The 17,570-nt window shown below is 41.8% G+C and overlaps 2 protein-coding genes across 3 annotated transcripts in view; one reads left to right on the forward strand and one right to left on the reverse strand.

The window, feature by feature from the left end:
• LOC107090505 (chromosome unknown open reading frame, human C12orf66) overlaps positions 1-2,367 on the forward strand; it is a 9,212-nt gene extending 6,845 nt beyond the window's left edge. Inside the window, exon 3 of the mRNA XM_015383918.1 lies at positions 1,047-2,367. Within this exon, the coding sequence (XP_015239404.1) occupies positions 1,047-1,866 (820 nt within the window). The 3' untranslated portion in view covers positions 1,867-2,367. The remainder of the gene's footprint in view (positions 1-1,046) is intronic.
• A 2,224-nt stretch (positions 2,368-4,591) lies between these two features.
• Positions 4,592-17,570, reverse strand: part of srgap1 (SLIT-ROBO Rho GTPase activating protein 1) — a 45,316-nt gene continuing 32,337 nt past the window's right edge. Inside the window, exons 11-23 of one of the 2 annotated variants that reach the window (XM_015383951.1) lie at positions 16,777-16,861; positions 16,658-16,685; positions 16,478-16,511; positions 14,127-14,187; positions 12,689-12,766; positions 12,455-12,589; positions 12,187-12,292; positions 11,678-11,902; positions 11,243-11,322; positions 10,826-11,006; positions 9,191-9,322; positions 6,896-7,229; positions 4,592-6,734 (exon numbers count right to left, since the gene is read on the reverse strand). In XM_015383951.1, the coding sequence (XP_015239437.1) occupies positions 6,282-6,734; positions 6,896-7,229; positions 9,191-9,322; positions 10,826-11,006; positions 11,243-11,322; positions 11,678-11,902; positions 12,187-12,292; positions 12,455-12,589; positions 12,689-12,766; positions 14,127-14,187; positions 16,478-16,511; positions 16,658-16,685; positions 16,777-16,861 (1,932 nt within the window). In that variant the 3' untranslated portion in view covers positions 4,592-6,281. Of the gene's footprint in view, positions 6,735-6,895; positions 7,230-9,190; positions 9,323-10,804; positions 11,007-11,242; positions 11,323-11,677; positions 11,903-12,186; positions 12,293-12,454; positions 12,590-12,688; positions 12,767-14,126; positions 14,188-16,477; positions 16,512-16,657; positions 16,686-16,776; positions 16,862-17,570 lie in introns of both variants that reach the window. The other variant, XM_015383950.1, reaches the window with a different exon arrangement.

A 17,570-nucleotide genomic window follows, 5' to 3' on the forward strand; every position in this document is an offset into this window, starting at 1 on the left:
CATAGAAAGTTCAGCGTACGGCAGCGTTTTAGGATATTCTGGGACGTCGGGCAGACGCTGGATAAATTGTCAAGGTGTTCCAGGAGCCTCAGCTGCAGGATGGCTCATACATCTCCTCTGCAACGCTATCTGATCGTCTTACCAATTATTTATTTTATTTTTAGTTAGAAAAGCTTATTCCTTCAGCTAGAGTCTCTCCTCTTTTCAAGGAAAACATTTAAAAATGTACAGAAATGAGCCGACGGTTTGATCTTTGTCTTTTTTATAGATTTAACTATAAACCTTTAAACATTTTATGTCTTCATGGCAGACTGGTTTTTAAAACATCCAATCAATGGACAGAAAATCTGAAAAATATCACAGAAGAGAAAAAAAAAAAAACCTATTAAACCTTAAAAACATTAAGCCCCAAATGAGATGAGATGAAAATACCTTCACATCCCCATAGTTGCACTTTTGGACATAAGTTCATGTCGACTCTTTCACTAATTATTTAGTTTATCTTTTAAATTAACTTTTAGTCTCATCCACACATTTCTTGAGCCGTTGGTGGAAAAAAAAAAAACGTTAGATGTTGGTTTAAAGTGTGGATTTTTTCCATACAGTCGTCCCTCATTATTCGTACTCCAAATTGATGCAATCCACCGAGCCCACAGCATGATGCTGCCAGCACCATGCAGTTTCTTTGGGTTCCTTCCACCATATCCAAACGTAAACCCTCTGACCTAAACGGCCTCTCAGATGGAAGAACGTGAGTTTAGATTTCAGGAATCATCAAGGCTGAAGCTGAGCGAGGATGGCGGTTCATGATGAGGCTGTGGAGAAGAGCTGCCAGCAAGGTGTTCAGCCGAGCCTCTACTTAACGGCTCAGTGTTGGAAACCCTGAGGAGCAGCTTCAGCTTTAAGCCTCTAAACTCTCCCTGAGCTCTCTTCTCTAACTTCCTGGAAAGGCTGGTTTATAATCAGTTTGGTTGTTGGCCAGATGTAACTTCCTGTTCCTCTGGGTTTGTTTTTAAAATGTCACATTAAACATCGTCCTCTTGCAGGTTCCACCACCCCATCCTGGCTCGGGTGGAGGAGGGTTTCCAGACAGAGGTGGACGTTGTGACCCAGCTCCTGCGCTGCCAGGCCCAGGTGTCAGAGTGGCACTTCCTGCCCGCCCTGCTGAGCCTCCACGGCGCTCACACCAAACTCACCGCTTGGGCTCTGCTCTTCCAGAGGCAGAAGGAGACCCGGAAGAACCTGTTCGGGGGTCAGTCCCAGAAGGCCGTGCAGCCGCCGCATCTGTATGTGTGGCTGCAGCGCTTCCACGCAGTGCTGCTGGCAAAGTTCAGCTTCTACTTCCACGAAGCTCTGAGCCGGCAGACGGCTCCGGGGGACATGAGAACCCTGACCGCACGGACCGCGCCGGACTACTACGGTAAGATCTCCGCTTTCATCAGGAAGCACGACGCCAGCAATGTGTCCCTGGTGTTCGACAACCGCGGCTCAGAGAGCTTCCAGGGACACGGATACCACCACCCGCACTCGTACCGAGAGGCGCCCAAAGGGGTGGAGCAGTTCCCGGCCGTGGTGTCGCTGCCTTCAGGGGAGCGGCCGCTCACCCACTGGCCAAACGTCATCATGATGATGAGCGACCGCGCCACTGAGCTCAACGCCCTGGACAAAGTGGTCCAGTTCTACGATGACAAGGTGCAGAGCACATACTACCTGACCCGACCAGAGCCGCACTTCACCCTGGTGGTCATCTTCGACGGGAGGAAGTCCGAGAAGGAGCAGCACATCACCTCCTTCCTACAGGAGATCTCCAGCTCGCTGCGCAACTCCAAACCCTTCAGCATCCTAAAGCCGGGCTCAAAGGGCTGAGCTGGACAAACCGCACCGTTCCGAAGTCCAACCGCTCATCTGGATCCCATTCCAGAACAGACAGATTTCAGATCAGAGTTTATCTGACATGTTGACTCTTCAAGAAAACAGAGAAGCTTGATCTGTGTTCAGTTTTAAATTTGTTTCATCATTCTCAGTTTTAGAAACCAAATAAAGTTTTGAAGTCGTTCTTTATCTGATCTGACGCTTTAAGACAAGATTATAGATTTTCTTAGCAATAATTATAGAGGAGCTCATGATTCCTGCACTGAATGCAAGGTCCTGTTGCTGCAAAGAAAAGCCCAAACCATCAACCCTCCTCCACCGTGGCTAACAGGTAAGAGGCTGATGCTGATTAGCTTGACTTGGAAAACCAACCCTGGAATGAACTCCTTGTCTGGGGCAACAAGGTTCAGGATTCGATTCCCAGCTCGGGGTCTCTATGCAGTTTGCATGTTCTCCCTGATTATCCATGGGTTCTCTCCGGGTACTCTGGCTTCCTCCCACAGTCCTAACATGACTGTTAGGTTAATTGGCTTCTCTAAATTCTCCTTAAGGCTGATTATACTCTAAGACCAGGTTGTCTGCATGTATGTCGCAGTGAATGCAAATGTGTCCCCTAAACAGACACTCTGCTGCACCTCTCCAAAACTGTAGGTGACTGCAGACAGGAGGCCTCTGATTGGTCGAATCTACATCCGCTCTACACTGTGTGTATTTCCTGTTTGGTACCTTAGCAGCTTGTTTTGTCTGTATGACCGCCATTGTGGAAAACGACTGGTGAAGATGGACCAGCTAGCAGAGCGAGGTGTGCAAGAACGCTGGGACCCTTTTTCCACCTGGATCCCCGTTTTTTTTGGCCCTCATGTCCCTCCGTTGTCGCACAAACTTGCCCCACTTCCTCATCGCCTCGGCTGTATCTAGACCCACAGCTAGTTCCTGATTGGCCCTCTGGCGTTGTGGTGTGGAATAAAGGGCAGATTATACTTCTGCACCCACACACATCAAACGTCGCTTGCATCTGGTCGCAAACAATTTTTGCTGGAATGGTTCTGCAACGTCAGTCTGGAATTTCTAGGGACGCACAGCAGTTTCCTGTCAAAGCATTAGGGGGAGCCTATTCCAGAATTTGCAAGAACTTCGGAGGATGGTCACTAGTGTTGGAACGGTTTATGAAAACCGTCCAAACCGTTCGGTTCGACTGTCTCGGTTCAATTTGTGTGTTGCGTTCGGTTCAAGCGCTGCTCCTTTTCTCATAGGCGAAGCGTTTACACTCCAGAGCAGAAGGTGGCGGTACTGCGACCAAAGCCAACCACCAGTAGTAAACAAGAAGAAGAAGAAGCGAAGCAGCGTAGCCGGGTGTAGCAGAAAAAATCAGTTGTTGTGGAGAATTGTGTGGGTATGGCGAGTGGGAAAGAACAGGAGTTGGAAGACGCGCCAGCAGCACTTTATAGGTCTGCTGTATGGGACCACTTTGCATTTAGAGTGACCTACGATGACGGCGGAAAGAAAGTTGTGGATAAAAACAGTGTGCAGGCATTGTGCAACACGTGTTGTACTATACAAGACACCGAACCGAACTGAAAACCGTGACCACGAAACCGTGAACCGTCCGAACCGTGGAATTTGTGAACCGTTCCACCCCTAATGGTCATGAGAACCTCTTCGGCGGCTCCGCTGGGAGTCAGTCTCTTCCACCTTTGTAAACACTCCTTTGGATCCCACTCAAGGATCTCTGTATAACTTGTCTGAGGCATGGTACAAGTGGCTGTACTTCTGAACCTCCTCGATCAACCCTTCGTCGTGGTTACCCATTGTTGTTATTAATCCTCGGTTTTTAAAAATGGCGCGCCCAGGGCTCTGAATCAAGAAAGACGACAACACAGACAGCCGGAAAGGCATACCAAGGACCAATCACCGCTGCTTTTAGTCTGCGCACTTCTGCTTGAGGTCTGCGTGGGTTTGCGACCGTCCGACGTATACCCAGGATTTTTTTTGCGCGGGGGAAGACAGAGACTGATTTGACAATTGCAGAAGCTATGCGTCAGAAAATTGGCATCAACATAGCGCAGACCACGCTTCAATATTGTAACCTGACTCCGCCAGATGGATTTGCTCCGCATATCCATCTGGAAACCTTCCGTTGAAGTAATTTTAGGAAGGGGCGAAAATACTGGTTAGCTGATTGGCCTATGTTGTTGATAGACGGGCCAAATAAACCAATCAGATCAACGAAGCATATGACGTACTAACAGAGGGACGACGAAAACACAACCACAAGCCAGGCGACTCTTGCTGCTGCAGGTAAAGGCTCGTTAGCTCAGCTAATAAGCAACATAAGCCTCCAGAGCAGTGTTTTGCTCTTCTTTCAGTGAAGAAATACTCTGTAATTCCGATAAAACTTGCTCGATAGCCACGCTAACGCTAGTTTCATCGGCTGAAGCCGCCATGTTCTTTAGACTGAACTGTCGCGCTTCTCGTTGCGTCACACCTCAACCCGCCTCAAAGCAAACACTGATTGGACGTTCGTTTGGTGAACGGCTCTAAATTTTCTTTAACGGAGAGTCTCCAGACTGATCAGCGAATGAAACTTTGAAAGCTCGCGAGATCAGGATAGTCTCATGAGGCTATCAATATGGGCATTAATCAAAATATCTGCGAGACGCTAACTGCGACACACTGCTGCAGAAGGTCAACCATGCCTTTAGGTGTGAGTGTGTGTGCATGGTTGTGTGTCTCTGTTTTGCCCTGCAACGGACTGGCGACCTGTCCAGGGTGGACCCCGCCTCTCGCCCATAGACTCCTCCCACCGTCACCCTGAAAAGGACTAATGGATGGAATGGAAGGACTCAGTCTGCGATCCAGGTTCTACTTACTTTGAGACATTCAATCAAATACTTTTTGGAGTCTAAATAAACAGCTGATTTCCTTCTAGAGTTTAAAAGTCGTCCAGTTGAGTCAAAGAAACCTCCAGTCCGCCTGTGGCTTGAATGCTAATTTATTCAGATTGATTTAGAATATAAATACATCACATTGATACAATCCATTTGGCTATACGAGCTCGACTTCAGGAGGCTCAGTTTTTCAAATACAGCAACACTGACAGACGGAAAACCGTTTCTGCTTCTTATCAAACACATTCAGAGACACCCCTCCCCCCCTTTTTTTAAAGGAAAAAATGCACCAACATGTCATGATGCTACATGCCAAGGACACAATCCTATACATCAAAGTGCAATGTCACAATGGGTAAATGTTAGAATTCATTAATTCAGGGAATCTACTAAACACTTTTATGATAAACTTCATTCAGAGTGCTGCTGCTCTTTCAGTCTTGACATGCGTGAGTGGATTCACACACACACCCCCCCCCAAAAAAATACATGAGGGTCTAAAAAAAAAAAAGGCACTTTCACCAAAACACATGTGCACACACAGCCTGGTCCAGTTTAACACCACACTCCACATTCACTGTGCTGTTCAAGTGTAGTTTTTTTTTTTTGTTTTTTTTTGGGCGTTTTCACACACAGAGCCCCGACCCTGTTAGCTTATTGGAGGATTTAAGGTTAACCAGTGACTTTAGTGTAACACACACATACAGATGTACGGATGAGGTGGTGGCATGCTTTTTGCACTCAGGTTTCGTCGACTTGCAGTCGTGTGTTGTGGCACTAGAGGCAGGCATGAATTATCTATTCTGCACTTACTGGGGGAGCACGACGAGGGCGGGCGAGCATACACACACATACGCACACACACCAGCACGCCGACAAACGCTCAAACAAAACAAGGACTAGTTTAGGAGGAGCTGCCTCCTGAAAGAAAGAAAACAAAACAAGAAGGCCGTGGAACAGTGAGGCCGCCCACCGAACATTCAGTAAAGATGGCCGAACAGTCGTTAAAAAGCTGAACACATTCATTAAAGTTTTCGTTTTGTATTTTATCCGTCACCGAGCGCCTCTGTGGGAGGCCCCCTGGGTGAGCATAGCAGCGGAAATTTGAGTGAAACGCACGCCGTCGTGCCGTCCAAGTCCTCCTCCTATAGACCAGTCGGTCGGCGGATGCAGCAGCCAATCGGGTGTCTTTAGGGACACAACATTCACATCACTGAAACTACGTTTTTACGGGACTTTTTCCGCCTCACCAGCAGTTCTTTAAGCTAACCTTTGATTAATGCTTCGATACATGGAGAAAGGAAACTCCTACACATCAAGAGAGTACACACCAACCTGACGACACAGAAATATCATGGCATATCATATCATAGGTCATGTCATAGATTATAATTTATTACTACATTAAAAGCCTTTCCTACCCTTTCTACCTTCACGTTGATTAGAATCAGCAAGCAGTACCCTGATCTCCTCTTCTGGCCCAGTTTTGGCCTGGGTAGGCCTGATTTGGCCTGGTTTGGCTCACATGGTGCAGGATTTGTCAAGCGGAGAGGGCAGAGGCGGGGTGCTGCTCTTAGGGGGCACCACGGGTTTCGGTCTCAGGGCGGGGGGACGCAACGGAGTGCCCATACGGGCGGCCGCCACAGGCTTGAAAGAGCCCAGAGCATCTGGGGACGGGTTGGTCGGCCTCGGAGGTCCGGCAGGGGGTCCGGGTAGAGGACTAATGGGGCTCACTGGACTGAGGGGGCTCGGGGTGCCGGGGGTTCCAGGGGTCCCAGGCGTACCGGGTGTTCCGGGTGTGCCAGGCGTGCTGGGGGTGCTGTGGGGGCTGGGGGACTCAGAGGAACAGGTAGCAACAGGGCCGTTCTTCACCTGCTCCAGGGTGTCCAGGACCACGTCGGGGGCCGGCCGGCAGCCCTGCCGCTCCAGCTGCCGGAGCTCGCCCAGAGCTACATTCACCGTCTCCTCGATGTCCTGCAAACAAGATGGCGGCATTTCAACTAAAGATTGCTGGTTTTCTACAGTTTCTCTGAATAATGCTCCCCAGTCGGTGCTATTAGCTCCTTTTTTGTTTGGAAAATAGTTTTTTCAGGAAAAGTTTGATCTTAAGACAGATTTGGTCAGTGATCCTGTACCTGGGCCAGCGATTCAGCGTCCATCGCTCTGGATCGGAGCGAGTCGCTGAAGCTGTGCTGCCCACTGCTGGAGCGTCGTATGGGCGTGTCTTCCGGCCTGCGCAGCGAATCATGGCGGTTCACCGTCAAGGTCACGGCGGCAGAGCGCCGCCGCCGCTCTGGGCTGTCGAGAGGCGGGGTCATACCCTGGCCCCGCCCCAGCAGCAGATCTCTGGGGCTGAAGTGACCCGTCACAGGCGGAGAGCTGCGCTCCATCCCGCCTCCGCTGCCATGGTTGTCACTGGATCGGCAGAGAGGGCGGCGGAAGAGACCGTCTGTTCGTTTCCTCCTGTGGCTGTCATCAGGAAATACGAGCACAGTCAGAGAAGGCTGCCTACATAAAAACTAAAGGTTTGACTCAATTTATAACAGTTTGTATTTTGGCCCATTTCCTGTTTTCTAATATTTTTTTGAATATATAGAAATCTTCCTACAGTATACCATATAGTGATAAAATTGATGACCTTAGAAAACAGTCTTGTCCTTGGCAGCTTATTAATAAGGAGTTAGCATCTTCGTTCAGTGTTGTAAATGGCCTCATTGGCGTTTGAAGAGCATGTTTTATGTTTTTTATTAAGCTAATGGAAATAAAAGCTTCTATCAGCTGCTGGCAGCGTGCCCCAGAGCAGCTGTGGCTACAATGTAGCTAAAAGCTCTCAGTGTGTGTCTGAATTTAAAAGGTGCTATGCTAGTAGGAGTGAGTATTGGCATGGGTGTTTCATGTTTTACAATACGATATTGCAATATTACTATATATTGCGATATTTTTTCCAGCTATCAAAATTAAATGTATAAATGAAAAAGCAAGTGCTGCATATGTTCATCAAAAGATATTGATAATGTAGTTATTTTGGTATGTATGTTGTTTTGTGTTTGAATGAGTCTACGTCTTCCACTGCGACTGACTGAACTAAAAACATGGAGCTACACCGCACAGCAATAGGGCTCCATGGCGCCATCTACCGGGGTGGCGGTGCAGAGGCAGCCCATTTTTCCCTCATTATTTTAGGTTAAAATGTTTTGTTTTTAATCGATACTAGGAACCGAAAGATCGATATTATATTGGGCAGCCAAAAATCACAATATATCGCCAAATACATTTGGGGGATTTAAAGTTAGGCAATACCAGGCAGTTGCCTAGGGCCCCAAATTCCTGGGGGCCCATAAAACTCTGTTTCCATGTATGGTTAATACAATTATTCCTTATTTGTGCACATTAATTATGTTGTTGATAAAAACCCTTCTGCTAAAATGACATCAGAACGCTTCAGCCCCCCCCCTTCAGTGTCGACCATATTGGATCCGCCCATTTGCTGCACATGTTCCGAAAACATTTGAAAACCAACGATGCAAAGAGCAGTGTTGCCAACTTAGCGCTTTAGTCGCTATATTTAGCCACTTTTCAGACCCCTCTAGCACTTTGATGCAGGGGGGGGGGCTCAGCTTCATGGGGCCCCATAAATCTCTATTTCCATGTATAGTTAATACAACTATTCCTTATTTGTGCACAATAATTATGTTTTTTTTTATGAATATATTTTTGCTAAAAAGCCATCAGAACGCTGATAATATTAAGTGTGTCTCAGCCCCCCCCCTTCAGTGTCCACCATATTGGATCAGTCCATTTGCTGCACATGTTCAGAAAGGTCCAAACAGACAGCAGCAAACCATTTGAAAACAAACCATGTTGAATTAGTTAATTTTTAGTCTATTGAATGATTTATTAAATAAACATTTAGCTCTTGGTGCAAGCCGATGCTCTGAGCTGATCTTCTCAAAAAAGTCGCCTCTGTAACTTGAGAGCGTCAGAGGCGCCACTGACTGAGCCATGTGACTCGGAGCGCCGCTTAAACAAGGGAGCTGAATAAGCTAAAAGGTGTTATGCAATAAATCAGATTTGACCCTACCCCCTGTCAGACATGTTTTCGGTTTTCTGTTGTAGAATTTGATCTAGATCATATTTTTATTAATTTTTTTAAATATATATATATACATTTTGCATTTAAGATAAAACGTTTTTGTCTGTCAATATGGTCTATCCAGAACTCGTGGAAAAGTTTTAGTTTCACCTGGTTTGATTTAATAAAACATCTTTCCGATTATTAATCGATTCACCAGAAAAAATCCAGATTTTCTAAATAATCGTTAGTTGCAGCTCTAGTCCGTATATCACATTAGAAGAAGCTAAAAAAAAAAAAGCAGCACAGTGAGGTGAGACAAGAAGCTGGAGAGGAAAGACTCCATCATGGAGCAGACCTGTTAAAACTCTCAGGTGGTCTGATGTCGGTCGGGGAGCTCAGCTCGCTCCTGGACCTCTTATCCTCGGTGCTGCTGCTCCCTCCGTCACTGTCGGCTTTCTGACTGAGCGTGTCCGACATGGCGTCGGCCCTAAAGACACAGAGCGCAGACTCAGTGCTGAGCCAACACAACGCACCGCTCATCAGTTCAGTGATCGATAGCAGGAAGGCTAGAGGCTCCCTGAGTCCAATTAGGCTGTTAATCAACATGGCGGCAGATCCAGTTACAAACAAATCCACTCAGATCCATCAGAGACGCTCATCAATACATCAGACTAATTACTGCTGACTTAGAAAATGGCAGCGTCGTTACGTTGGAAGAAAAACAGGCAATTTTCAAACATAAAAAATATTTTAAACAAAATCAACATTATTTTAAAAACAATAAATAAAAAATATATATTTTATATATATTTTAATTTATAACATTGTGAAAGATTTGTCTGTATCTGATCCAACAATAACACAAATTTACTCTTTTGGGTTCCAGAAATATTAATAGAAATACTTAATGCAGGAATAAAAGGGAAAATAAATGTACTTAAATGAGGAATGAAAAAAGATTTATTTTATTCTATTTATATTAATCAAACTTAATTACTTTAAACTTATTAAATCCAAATGAAATATAAAAATACAGTTTTGGGATGTAGTGTCTTAGAAATAATTAAGACCACTAAAAGTTAATTAAAATTTATTTTAGGTAAAACAAATTTTGAAAGAAATGAAATGGAAAAAAAAATCTTTGCATTTTTGTTTAAAATTTGTTTTTCCGTGTTTAAATGGTGAAAAAAATAAAATAAAATACAGTCGGATCAAATTCAAAAAGAAAATCAAGGAAAAAATAATAATTCCAAAATAAAAGAAAATAAAAAAATGTAATTAATATTTTAAAGAACAGGGAATCTTCGTTATGGTCTAACACAATAAAGTAAAATTGAAAGAAAAGAATAAATTACATTCAACTGAAAAAAACAGATTAATTTACCGTAATTAGAAGGCTAAAACTAAATTATTAGAATGTAAGGAATTAATGAATATCATAAAAAAAGGATAAAATTCATCAAGGAAATGAAAGATACATGAGATAAATGTAAGAAAATGTATTTAAATGTAATAAAAAAAATAGAAAGTAGATAAAAATGATTAGCATATGTATTGTATGTAACTAAACATTGCTTATTTTTTTATTTTGAAATACTTTTAATTTTTCTGTTACTTTCAGCTTAGCTTAATAATCAGTATTAAGGTTCCATTTAGATTTTGATAGAACAAGATTTCAATTCATATACATTTAAAAATAGTTTTACTAAAAGTTGAGTAATAATAAAATATTATATATATAAAATAAATAAAATTACAGCTTTAATAACAATAAAAGTAGCTATTAGAGAAAACCTGTGAAGTTTATTAAATTTCTGAATCAATTGAAAGAGTTTTTAAAAATTAGATCAGCTGGATCAGATATGGACAGAAAAAAAAAAAAAGTTTTAAAAGCAGGTTCTTCATGAAAGTTTTAGCAGAATTGACGAGACGTGATATTTTTGTAATGTTTTTGGACTTGTGTACAAACCATTTGGGACTGTGCACTCGCCTGTCCTTCACCACGATGTACTGATGAGGCACCAGGCCGCGGCTGCCGTTGTGCCGCCCCTCCCACCAGTCATGTGACGCTCTATGAAAGAGCTGCAGCGACGCGCCTTTCTTGAAGGACAGCTCCCGGCCCGACCGGCCCACGTAGTCGAACCTGGCTACCGCCTCCACGGCCTCGCCCTCTGCCAGGGAAACGGAGGTGATCAGCCAATCAGAACAGAGCATTCCAACAAGTCTTTTTTTTCCTATCAATAGAGATGAAGATGAGGGGGATGGTGTCTGGCGGGAGTTGAGGCAAGGGAATGTGGCGTCTCCATGGCTGCTGTTGCCGTGGCAACCCTTCTCCACCAGGAGACTGAAAGATGGAGTGTGTGTGTGTGTGTGGGCGAACGTGTGAAGGTCAGGGGTCAGGGCGTACCCTCCTCGCTGGTCTGGGTCTCGGTGCCGGCGTCGGGCTCGGTCTCCTCCAAGGCTCCCGGCTCGCTGAACGGACTCTCGCTGCAGGGAGAGGGTGAGGAGAGGATCAGGCCTCAGAGTCGACCGACAAACCGTCCATTCAGAGCGGGAACAAAGGGAGGGGGGCGAGCACAGCGGGAGGCAAGGCTGCTCCACACAATCCGACAGAATGTCAGGATTTATTCAGGGTGGCGAGGAAGAGGAGCAGAGCGGCTTCCAGCAGATTTCACTTCAGTCACACGTTCCAGCCAAACTACTTGACAAGTGACGTCTCTGTCACCCCGCAGCTCCGTGCAGAGCCCTCAGAAAGATCTCACAGGCTTGGTTTTTAGACCAGACTCCATATTTATCCATCAAAATTTGATATTTAGAAATCAGGATAAATTCCGGGACTCACCAGTACTGGTCGCCGGTCATACACTTCTCATAAACTGGGCCTGGAACCTCCTTGGTGTCTGGAAAGATGTTGTCGTGGTGCAGGATGACCGTCTTGATGACCTCATTGACGTGCGCCTGGCAGGCCACCTGGTCCAGGGTCTCAGGCGTCGGTAGGAGGGTGGGGCCGAACACTATGGCCAGGTTCCCGGCGTCCATCATGTTCTCATCGCTGTACTGGGAGAGACTGGGAGGGAAATTGGAACATTTTAAAATAAATTAATCAGGAAGGAGATCTTCATCCTGTTCATTCAGTAACGGCGCAGCTGAAGGCCTGTTCTCTTGATCAAAATGGAAACATCACACTTCCTGCCTCTCCATCCCTCTCTGTGCTCAATATATATTCATCTGAGAGGCTGCGGCAAAAAATGAGCTACAAGAGAGGCTTATGTCCTCTCACTGTAAACGAAAGTGGGAGTTCTGGTGAAAACGGGAAGAATCAGACAGGGTTTAATGGGAGTGAACACTCACTGGTTGAGGAAGGCGAACAGGTAGCGCATCACCACCAGCGTGGCCCTGGGGACGCCCAGCAGGATCTTCCTGATGCACTGAGCTCTCTCATACAGGTTTTCCATCCCTGTGAAAGGAAATAAGGAACATTATGAGGTGTTGAGCTGCTCTGCGTCTCTGCTGAGGAGGGGACAGGTTTCAGCAGCACAAAGAAACGACGTCGGGGAAACAAAGAGGGAGTCACAGAGAGGCAGATAAAGAGGCGCTTTTCATGCAGAGCGGCACTCACGGACGCAGGAGATGAGGTCATTGAACCTGTCCTTTGGAAACAGAGGGTTCTCCAAGCCCCTGAAGTACAGCTTCAACACCCCAGCCACAGAGTTGATGTCATGGTTGCTCTCCTCGTCTATAAGCGGGTCGTTACCTGGACAACCGCAAAACAAAAAAAAAAAAAAATGTAATCGCTTGATATTTTAACGGCTATCAATCCGGTGACCCTCTGATCGTACCGGTGACCTCTCACCTCTCTCAAAGCAGTTCTTGATGTCGTTAACCTCGACCTGCGATCCTGAAACCCGGAAGATGCCCTGATGCTGAAGCCCTGAGAGGGAAACATCCAGACGTAAGCTGAGATTTGGGTTTTTCTTCTGGTTTTTAGCTTTCCAAATATTTCTACCATGTTTTTAAAGCTGTTGCCTCACAGACTAACTGCATTAATAACCAGATTCCTTTTGGTCTTCAAATATTGGAGTTTTTTTAAGCTGTTCAGAATTTCAAAAATCTTTTTAAAAAATAAATTAATTAGTTAAGCACATTAATAACCGTTTCCATTACTGCCCTAAAGGACGTTGTGAGGCCTGGGGGCCATTTTGGGGCCCTAGGAATAACGATGCATAGCCACCAGAACCAATTAAAGAACGGCAGAGCACAATTAGCTGATCAGGACGACCAATCCTTTGTAATTTAAATAGGAAATCTTATAAATGTTAATTTTTTGCCTTTTAGTTGCTCGATTTATTTATTTTTTTTTTCATTTTAAGTGTATAAAAGTAGGATCACAGACATGGAGCGACACAAAGCCGATTACAGAAACATTGGCCTAACGAAATACCACAAGTAATTTTACAGAAAAATTCTAACAGTATAGAAAATGTTTATTTTTAGAAATCTTTAATACATTTGTACGTAATAAAAAAAATGCTTTTGTGTGTATTTTTTAAATCCTTTGTTTTATTATTGGTACTGGGTAAAGATAAGTAGTCCCTAAATTTTTTGTTGAATTTTATTTATTTATATCTCTTTATTGGTTTCCAACTTTAAGATTTTGCCCAAAAATAAAACAGCATTATTCTATACTTATATATAATATAAATTAATAGTTAATATTTTAGCCATCTAAAAAAAAAAAAAAAAACAGGCAATAAGGCGAAAGATAAAAGCTTAAAAAGAAAAACTGATTGAATTTTATTTGTCACTTTTTGTCATAATTCTTTAAAGTCCTCCAAATAATGCAAAAACAAATATTGCATATTTTCATAACCGGTTAAAGGTTGAAAATTCTTTAAATGCCGTTTTTTGTTTGAATTACAACTGTGCAGAATATCAGAATTAAACTGGTGAAATGTTTATAATCTCTGAGAAAGAGACCAGATTACTGGTTCTATTGGAATAAATCTGAATACAGCTTTCCTAAAAATGTGATGAATCCCTAATTAGTCATTTATTTAGAAGCCGAATATTTTTTTCGATTCAGAGTCTATTTGGTTTAAGAAGATTTTCTCTTTAAATAAATAAAAATAGTTTTACTTTGGCCATCTTTGTTCTAAAATCTTAAATTGTGACAAAAGGCAAAAGCGGAGGATAAACTATTTTTAATAACTGGTGCTACGGTTTAGAAAACTGCTTTCTGGAAAATGAATCCACAACAAATATCTCAAAATAATCTGAAAGTTGAGGCTTACCGTGTAGATTGATGTAGCGGATGCAGCTCTCAACAATCAAGGGTATGGCTTTAGTTGAATCCTTTAAACACAGGAGGAGAGCAACTCAGTAATAAACATACTTTAATCATCATTTTTTATGAAAATAGAGCAAATTTCTAAATTGCAGCTTCTTTTTTTTTTTTAAAGAGAGGTCATACTTCCTGATCAAAGAGAAGAACAACTTCAACAGAGTTTAAAAAGGATGTAAAAAGTAAAATGTGATTATGTTAATGTTACCTTTTAATTTAAGCTACAAAGGAAAAAATAGGCTAGCAGGCAATGGCTAGATATTATTAAAAAAAAAATAGATTAAGATGTTTATTTTTGCCAAAAAAACAAATCTTGTAATTTAATTTTACTTATATTCTTCCAATAAAAGATCAAACACAGACTTAATATAGAGTTTTCATAAACCTTAGTTGTGACTACAGGTGTACGGAAAGCTGTATGCAGCAATAATTCCTTTAACTGTTCATCAAGACCGTTTCATTTGGTGCAGAATCATAACTAAGCTAACATTTCTACTCCGAAGTTCAAATTTCCAACCTAGGATTAAATATTTGAGCAGGAATGACGGAAATAAAGTTTAAACAGCAGGACAACCCTTAGCAAAAAGTAGTTTATTCAAGAATACTAAAAGTGCACTAATTTCATACTTACAATCAGGCAGTGCACTTAGAGTTTACTTATTCTAAATCTACTTAACAATAGTATAGTCAAGTGTACTTGACTATACTATTGTTTACTTTATTGTTTACTAAAGTATACTTTAAGTATACTTTAGTAAACTTAAAAATGTCCCAATTTAGTTCGAAGAAGTATTACTTTAGCAAAGTACATTGTTTGGTATACTTTCTAAACTTATACTTAAGTATTCTTAATAGAATTTACTTCAAGTATATTACTTTTTGCTAACGGAAAACCAAATATCCGTATTCAAGATGGCTGCCATTTGCATCAGCAGCAGTTCAGTTTCCTTCTTTGTTTCTAACAGTTATTATTTATGTAACATTTTCTCAATCGTATATTTTAGTGTTTAAAAAAAATCAGACGTTTCAAGCCAGTTTAAATCCACTAAACAGCAGGAAGAGCAGCATGTTTTTGTCACTTTTTTTTTGTTGTAACAGTGGCCTATCGTTACACTTTACACTTTTTGCAGATGACACCTGCGTTTACTTCTTACCACAATTCTTTTTAAATGATTGCAACATTCCTATGGAGGATAAAAAGTGCCAAAATTAAATAAATAAATAAATACAGCATTAAATAAATAATTAAATGTGTCAATAATTAATTAACGGGGTTAACGCAAATCGAGTCTCTGTAATCGATTTGCTTCGCCTTAATGTGCAGGGTGACCAATCAGGTGTTAGATAACCGCCCCCTAACTTTGATGGGTGAGTTTGACAGATTCTTTTAATGGTTTCGATGCACTGCTATGGAGAGCCATTTCAGCCAAAATTAAATAAATAAATAAATGGGTGATAATATGAAAAATAAATAAATTAAAAATTGGTTTAATGAAAAGGCTAAATTATTTATTCATTCATTTTTTTTTTATTTTACTCATTTTTTATTTATTTCACCCATTTATTTATTTAATTTAGGCTGAAATGGCTCTCCATACACTGCAACACAGGACCATGAAATAATTAAATGCACACTGAAATAATTATATATATTTTTGTAATAATTTTATGAAATTAATGACACATTTATGTATTTAATTCCTTATTTATTTAATGAATTACACATTTAATTGTTTATCGCTGTATTTATTTATTTAATTGTGGCACTTTATACTAGTGACGTGGTTTTAATTAATGAATGACACATTTAATTATTTAATTCCACATTTAATTAATTATTGACACATTTAATTATTTATTTAATGCTGTATTTATTTATTTAATTTTGGCACTTTTTATCCTCCATACATTTCAGGCCAATTTTAGTATGCACATTAAAAGCCTTAACTCCACTACCAAAATGTTAATATTTGAAATGATTCATACGCTAAATACTTTCTAAGCTTTGCACCTCAGTTTAACGAAGCTTAACAAATAAACACGGGGTTCAAATCGAGGCTCTATGTCAACCTTTCTCTCCATTAATGTCCTTAATTCTCTGGGCATAAAAAATAACACTGAGCATTTTGCTTGAAACTTCATAATACAGAAAAAATAAATCACTGTACAGATGAAATCCCAGCTTTATCAGTTAACCTTTCACATTAAAGGTACACAAATCAGAATTTGTTGTCTAACTATTTGCAAAAACTGAGCGACCCCCCACCCACCCCCCCTGGTCTGACTGAGGTGAAACTCTACCTGATGCTTGCTATGGGAGTTCTTCCGCCCACGACTACGATGAGCAGCAAAGGAAGAGGAGATAAAGAGAAATAAGAGTCTCATTTGGCACAGAGTTCACAGTGAAGTGGGAAAAGAGAAGCAAGACTTGTTATTAACGTGAAGAGATAATGAGCATTGTGACACGAGAAGATGCCTCACCTGGTAGTCAGCAGTTCAGATTTATATCCTGCAACAAGAAGCACATTTTAAAAGGGAAGAAGCAGATCGTTTGTATTACAACAAGCCCTGGAAGATCAGAAAGGTTCTGTGGGTCTTACCCTCGGCTAAGGCTTTCTTTAATATGTCATGTTTGGCCTGGAGTTTTGAGATGAGATTGCTGCCCTCCAGATACTCGCGAAACTTCTGAGGTTTGAAAAATAGATAAAAACACACGGATATATATTTATACCAGAGGAAATCTTCAACGTTTCTACTTCTTTTTCAGATGAAACACAGAAAAACAGACCTGGATAATGGTGGAAAACTGAAATAAACCACCAGAAATAAATTACAGCCGGTTTAGGAAGTAAGTATAACAAACTTAACATTCATTACTGGTAAAATGAAATCAGAAACTGAAAATTTCCGTTTCATTCGATTTTCAGGCAGTCAATAGAAACACAGAGCTACACGTTAATCCTCATAAAAATAATCCGCCTTTTATTTCTCACTGTCTGACATTAAGATTAGACCAAACGTTTATGATTTTAGGTCTGATAGGATTAACATTTTTTATTTATTTGTTAAAAAATGTCAAATTTCAGATGTTAACGTGCATGTCTGTAGTATTTGGTAAAACTGACCTATAATTGTGGGACTTATGTGAATTGTTTTGGGTTGTTACAGCAGTTTAATCAAAGTGTGACCCAGAACTAATGCAACAGAGTCACATGCTTTTGGTCTCAGCCCATGATGATGTCACCACCCCCGTGCTTTAAAGCACTGAAGGTGTTTTCAGGCTCACAGGCTCCTTTTTCCAAAAGGAGCAATGATTGTTCATTGTCCCTGAGCTCTTTGATACGGAAGAGGATTAGGGCCAGTGGAAAAAAAAAAAGTTAACTGATTTTTAAAT

This window comes from Cyprinodon variegatus, unplaced genomic scaffold, assembly GCF_000732505.1.
Source record: "Cyprinodon variegatus isolate N-32 unplaced genomic scaffold, C_variegatus-1.0 Scaffold298, whole genome shotgun sequence".
Lineage (NCBI taxonomy): Eukaryota > Metazoa > Chordata > Actinopteri > Cyprinodontiformes > Cyprinodontidae > Cyprinodon > Cyprinodon variegatus.